General features: G+C 40.4%; 1 protein-coding gene across 1 annotated transcript; it reads right to left on the reverse strand.

Annotated features, from left to right (window-relative positions):
- Positions 1-782: 782 nt before the first annotated feature.
- LOC149421708 (uncharacterized) lies at positions 783-6,147 on the reverse strand. Its single transcript, XM_089634314.1, has 2 exons — positions 5,968-6,147; positions 783-1,919 (listed from the first exon to the last, which is right to left on the reverse strand). The coding sequence occupies exons 1-2, from the start codon at positions 6,145-6,147 to the stop codon at positions 783-785; spliced, it is 1,317 nt and encodes a 438-aa protein (XP_089490440.1).
- Positions 6,148-6,348: the final 201 nt, after the last annotated feature.

Consider the following 6,348-nt stretch of genomic DNA (forward strand, 5'->3'; position numbering starts at 1 on the left):
CAATTTCCTCTTTCCAGGATCTTTTCAATGGGGCAATTTTCTAACCAGCTCAGTGATGCTACAGCAGACCTTGTACTCCCTGCTGATTTATCAATGCCAGCACTTTTTAGTACTGTTTTCACCCATCCTCCAATTATTGTTCTTGAGGCAGGTTTTGGCGGGCCCGTCGTTGAAATAAATAAATTTGGTATGGAATTTGATTCTTATCTTCTTACTCTAGATAAGGTGCATACTTTACGGAGCCAATATACTGAATCTGTAGCTCGGTCTGAGGAAGCTTTAAGCTTCCATCCCGACTGCTGACGAGTAGTAGAATCAGTTTTAGATCCAAAAGCTGGCCAAAGTATAATATGGTCCCCATTGTCCACGAAACTGTCTGGTGTATATCGTAACAGAGTAAGATCGTGCACTCTTCGTCCAGATGCGAGTAAAAGAATGACAGCGCATCTTCGAGAAGCCTCAAACAGAGTAACTGTTTCTGTAAGGTTTTCTTTCAACCATACAGTAACTTGTCTAGGGTCCCAGATAGGCAATGCTTTCTTCTTTCTAGAAGTATTAACTATACCTTTCATCACTTGTTTAACTTAGGTATGGCTGCTTAGCGATTCACACTCTGGGTCGGTTAATGTTGAAATGGCTGACTTATGAAGAGCAATGGTACTAGGAGCCAAGCCTTCTTTAAGTTTTAAATTGGCTAAAAATCTTGCCAACTGGGAACCTGAAGGATCAGCTATATCCACCTTATTCTTGACACACCATTGGCCCCACCTAATTCTTCCATGCTAATTTATATGCGGTGACCGTTGAAGATCGCCATCCAGCATTGAGGAGGCCTCTCTCGTGTTCTGACCATTCATTGAGCGCTCCTCTCCAGCCCCAATCTTCCATACTTCCATCTCCAGTTTTTGAATCTGAGGAGGATGAAGACCTGTCGAGATATCCACCAGGTTGTCGAGTAGGTTGGTTATTTGTAAAGGTGGAGCTAGTGCTCTCGACTGGAGATCTGGCAGCCAGAACACCTTGGGCCACCTCGGTACTACCAATAGGTAAATACCGACACACTTGTTTAGATGTTCCAGGACTCTCGGTATCAAGCAGGGCGGTGGAAATACCCATGCCAGTGGGAAGCACCAACTCCTGCTGAAAGCATTGTGATATAGGGCTGCTGTGTCGGTGGGGTCTATGCATACATAACTGTTTACAACATGAGCTCTCTTGGATGCAAATAGGTCCACCATGGGTCTGCCCCAAAGGCAGAATATCTGGTCGGTCGCTGTAGGTAGAAGGTGCCATTCTGGTAACAAGGTCCCTCGGGAAAGATGATCGGCGAGTCCATTGTATCGTCCCGGGAGGTAATACACTTCCATCCTTATGTTGTGCGCGTCCGCTACTTCCAGAATCTGATACGTTAACTGAAGGAGGTTCACTGATTTTGTACCTCCTTCGTTGCGTAGATATGCTAGTATCGTTCTGTTGTCCGATTGAATGAGACAAGTAGAATTGCTCAAACTGGCTCTCTGGTACTTTAATGCATGGAGAATAGCAAACATTTCTTTTAGGTTGCTGTGCCATTTGGTTTGTTGTTGTGTCCAACAGCCTGAGAGTGGGATGTCGTCTACCTGCGCCCCCCACCCGCTGTCTGCTGCGTCTGTCGCAATGAAGTGGCATGCTTTGGGGAAATGGATAAGGGAATGCGTACTCACGTTGTGCCTCCACCAATCTAGATCCTCCAGTACTGCAAGGTTTACAGGTACCTTCTTCCGGAGTGGGAGCTTTGTCATGGCAAGTGACTGGAGCTGCATCTGCCTGCAGTGCAAGCGACCCCTGGGAACCACAAACGCTGCAAAGTTCAGCTGTCCTAGGATGCTCTGCGCCTCCCTCAGGGACCATTCCTTCCTTGTCGCAACCTTTTGCAACGACTTCGAAAAAACGAAAAGCTGCTTTTGCAAATCCAGGGTAGACAGATTTTGATGTAACTAAAACTTGCATTACATCCACAGGAACTTCTTGGCCGACCAATCGAAGTAATTGTCTGTGAAAATGAGAGTACCCGTCAATTAGATCTTCTTGTGGTACACTTTTGAAAAACGGCATTTTCGCGAAGCTTTCCACTATCGAATTTGAATTGACAGAAGAAGAGGGCACATTTGCTGCTTCCGATGGACAAAATAATCTGCCAATGTGCTTGTAGCACTCATTTGTTGGATTCGGCCCCCCATGTGTACCAACAATTTCTCTTTTGAGCTGCTGTCTTCAACATCATGCTGTGATCGATAGAATTTTCGGTTGATAAAATATTCATTGTTTTTAAGCCAAAAGAGCCTTCACATTGACGCTGAAGAGAGGACTTCAAATTTTCTAATTTACTCCACAAAATGTGTGCAAACGAATAGTTTGAACCTTCTAAATTGTCAATTAGTTTCATAATTTTCGGACAGAATTCTGATACGAATGTAATTTGAACTTGAATTTTACTGGTTAGAATGTCATTTTCAAAACATTCTTTGAGGTAAATAGTGCTAGAATTGTCGTTTTCGTATTCATTCAGAAAATCGATAATTTACTGCATATACTCCTTCCTATAAATCACAGATTTAAACCAAGAATTCCACCTGGTTAAAACAGGCGTAGGGTAAAGTTTTGGAGTTAATTGTGGAGCATGCTGTCGTAGAAAGTTTAAATTGGAACTTTTCATTTTTCTAGAATGCAAAAAGGCTGACTTTGTCTTGGTCACAATAGAGTTCAGTTCCTTAAATTCTTTTATAAAAATGTCACCCACAAGATTCACTTTGTGCGCCCAGCATTGAAAGTGCAGTGCATGGTCACCCAGTAGTATTTTTAGCAAGTTGAAACATGCACCCATGTACCTTGCAGAGTCAGACACTAAACCATGTACTTGAGAGTATTGAATTTCGTATTCTTTCAAAGTATCAATTATTGCTTGAGAACAAGTGGAAGCATTGGCAGTGTCTAAAAAATTTACACTTGCTAAGAAACAAGACTGCTGTGGTTCTGAAGAGACAGTTTTAAGTAAAACTGCAAAGACACATCTGTCTTGTTTGACAGAAGTTTCGTCCGCCACCACAACTACAGGCTGATCCTTTAGTTTTTGTTTCACTTCATCTTTCTCCGAAACACCGCACTGTGGTACGTACTTACTTTTTATTTTTATTTTATTTTATTTTTATTAAGTGTTAATTATTTAACCAATAATAGGTTTTCACTTAAGTATTTTAATTATTTAGTGAATATATAATATTTATGTAATAAAAAAAGTTACATTAGCCTATAGGGATGGGATGGGGAAGGGAGGGGTATGAGATGGATCTAGTCTGTGTAATGTGTAGCATGTACGTAATAAAAAATAAAAATGATAATATAATTATTTATTGATTTTAGGTTTGAAATTGTGGTATGCTGAGTTAAATAAGTCTAATTCACTGTATGAAGTATTAAAATTGTATGAAGCACGGTGAATAAGCATTTTGTTTTGAGTTCGTGTTACATTGAGGGATGTTTAATGTGTGATTTTGTCTGGTTTGTCTGATGGGTACTCTTAATTGAATTCTTTCAAGTAATTCCGGGCAATCTATCACAGAGGTGGCAATTTTTTGTAAAAATAGTACGTCTGCGGAGTTTCTACGACTTTCCAGTGACGAAATCCTGAAAAACGCTGCTGACTCCTCGTGACTCAGATGAGGACGATAGGCCCGAAAATCAAGGTATCGTAGAAAACGATATTGCACTTTCTCAATCCTTTCTATGTGTGACTTATACATGGGATTCCATACTTGAGAGGCGTACTCCAGAGAACTGCGTACATAACAAAGTACAGCATTTTCATGGTATTTACTTTTTTTAAATTTTTGCAGGTTCTGAGTACAAAGCCAAGTAACTTGGAAGCTTTTGCAAACATGGATTCGATATGGCGCTCAAAAAGTAATTTCGGATCTAACAATACTCCCAGATCCTTAGCCTCTGTCATTTTGCTCAGTATTGTGCCGTTAAGGGAGTAATTAAAAGAAATGGGATTTTTATTTCGGGTGAAGCTGATGGTGCCACATTTTTTTACATTTATTTGCAGGTTGTGTTCTGCACAATAAATATTTAGGCGATTTAGATCTTCTTGCACGCGGGTACACTCATTGATACACGTGATAGGGGAGAATATTTTTATGTCATCTGCGTATAATAAAGTTCTGGAGTGGTGAAAACATTTCCCAATGTCATTAATATATATATTAAAGAGTAATGGTCCCAATAATGACCCCTGGGGTACTCCCGACGGCACGGTTTCCCAGTTCGATTTATAGCCACCGACGACTACTGCTTGGCTACGGTTTGCAATATAGGACGAGAGCCATCTGAGGAGGTCTCCGTGTACACCGATTTGTAAAAGTTTTCTCAGCAAGATATCATGAATAACTAAATCAAAAGCTTTACTATAATCTGTATATATTGCATCTACCTGTATACGCTGATCCATGTTATCTTGTAAGAATTCGGTGAATGCCGTTAAGTTAGTGGTTGTAGATTTCCCCCTCATAAATCCATGTTGGTTATTATTGAATGACGATCTCAAGGTCGAAAACATCTGGTCATACACAATTTTTTCGAAAACCTTACTAAAGATGCAGAGCTTTGAAATTGGCCTATAATTTTCGACGTTAGATTTTTGGCCATTTTTGAAGATGGGAGTTACAAATGCCGTTTTCCAGGTGTTTGGGACTATTCCCTCTTTAAGGGAGCGACTAAAAATTATGGATAGCGGTTTAGATAGGCTGCGGGCACATTTGTTTATGAAGAAAGGGGGAATTTTATCTGGGCCTGCGCCTTTTTTGAGATCTAAATCTTCAAGGTGTTTCTGTATATGATGCTGGTCGACTTCAATATTATTAATGCTAGCAACACAGAGCTCTTTGGGGTTGTCCGGTAGGATCTGGATGTTTCGAGCATTATTGTTGTAGACAGACATGAAATATTTAGAGAACAAGTTACAGATGGCAGACCCATTTTCAGCTTTTTCGTCTTTAAATGTCACAGTGTTCGGAACACTGTGGGATTTGGAGTTGGATTTTATGTAATTCCAAACTTTTTTTGGGTCGGAGGATATATCATGTTCGATTTTTAATAAGTAAATATTGTGGCATTCCCAATTAAGTTTTTTGTGGCGTGATCTTAGTAAAGAGAAAGTGGCGTAGTCAGATGGGTTTTTGTATATCTTAAACTTTTTAAAGTATTTGTATTTTTCTGATGTCAATTTAATGAGGGCCGAATTATACCATGGCGGGTATTTAGAATTCCTACATAGTTTTTTGGGAATGTAGGCGTCTATAAGATTATATAATTGTGAATAGAATTTTTTTAATGGCGTGTTAACATCGAAAGGAGCTCATGCCAGTTTACCTGGTCGAGACATGTATCAATTTGTTCGTAATCACCGCGCCTAAAGACGTAACCGCTTCTTAGTTCCTCCACTAGTGGATCGGGTTCCGAAAATGAAACTTCTATGATTAGTGAGGTGTGATGAGGGTCTTCTGAAATTAATGGTTCATCACATGCAGAGACCGTGACGAAGTCATTACATAGGACGAGATCAAGAAAGTGACCGTTGGTATTTGGAATTCCATTATATTGGTGCAATCCAGAAAAATGCATGCAGTCTATAAATGATGTGCTAACAGGCGATAAGCGATCACTGGGTATAAGGGACGTGTTATTGGGAGACTTATTCCATGAAATGTCAGAGAGGTTGAAGTCACCTAGGATAATGAATTTGTCTGAGGGAAATTGCAACGTAAGTGCTGAAATTTGGGTGAGGAAGCTTTCCATATTTTCACGATATGTTGGTCCTTTAGGGAGGTAAGCACAGCATATGTGAAGATTTGTGTGTTTGGATCCCTTGGATTCTAATGATATCCAGATGTCCTCAGCTCGCGAATGCCACCCTGGGCGCTCGTGAGCTACCAGTTCACGACGAACAGCGACTAAGATACCCCCGCCCAAGCGCTGCCCTGTGCAAGCGTAGTCCCGATCTCGGCGGTGTACATCGTAGCGATCATCAAATAACTCTTCATTACGGATGCCATCAACAAGCCACGATTCGGTCAGAGCGATAACGTCATACTCGTTGGATAGAACTGCCATCAGCAATGTGTCAGTCTTAGTGCGTAGCCCTCTTACGTTTTGGTGATATATATTTAATTTATTTAGAGTCATTGGTCTGAGAAAAATCGATGATTAAGTTTGTGTTTATTTTTATATAATTCCCAAATATTTTTGCAAAATGTTTAAAGAACGAAAAGTGTGTTAGTGTGAATAGATCCTTAGGGTAGGTGATGGAGATGA

This window comes from Hesperophylax consimilis, chromosome 8, assembly GCF_061612785.1.
Source record: "Hesperophylax consimilis isolate HC1 chromosome 8, BYU_Hcon_1.0, whole genome shotgun sequence".
NCBI lineage: Eukaryota > Metazoa > Arthropoda > Insecta > Trichoptera > Limnephilidae > Hesperophylax > Hesperophylax consimilis.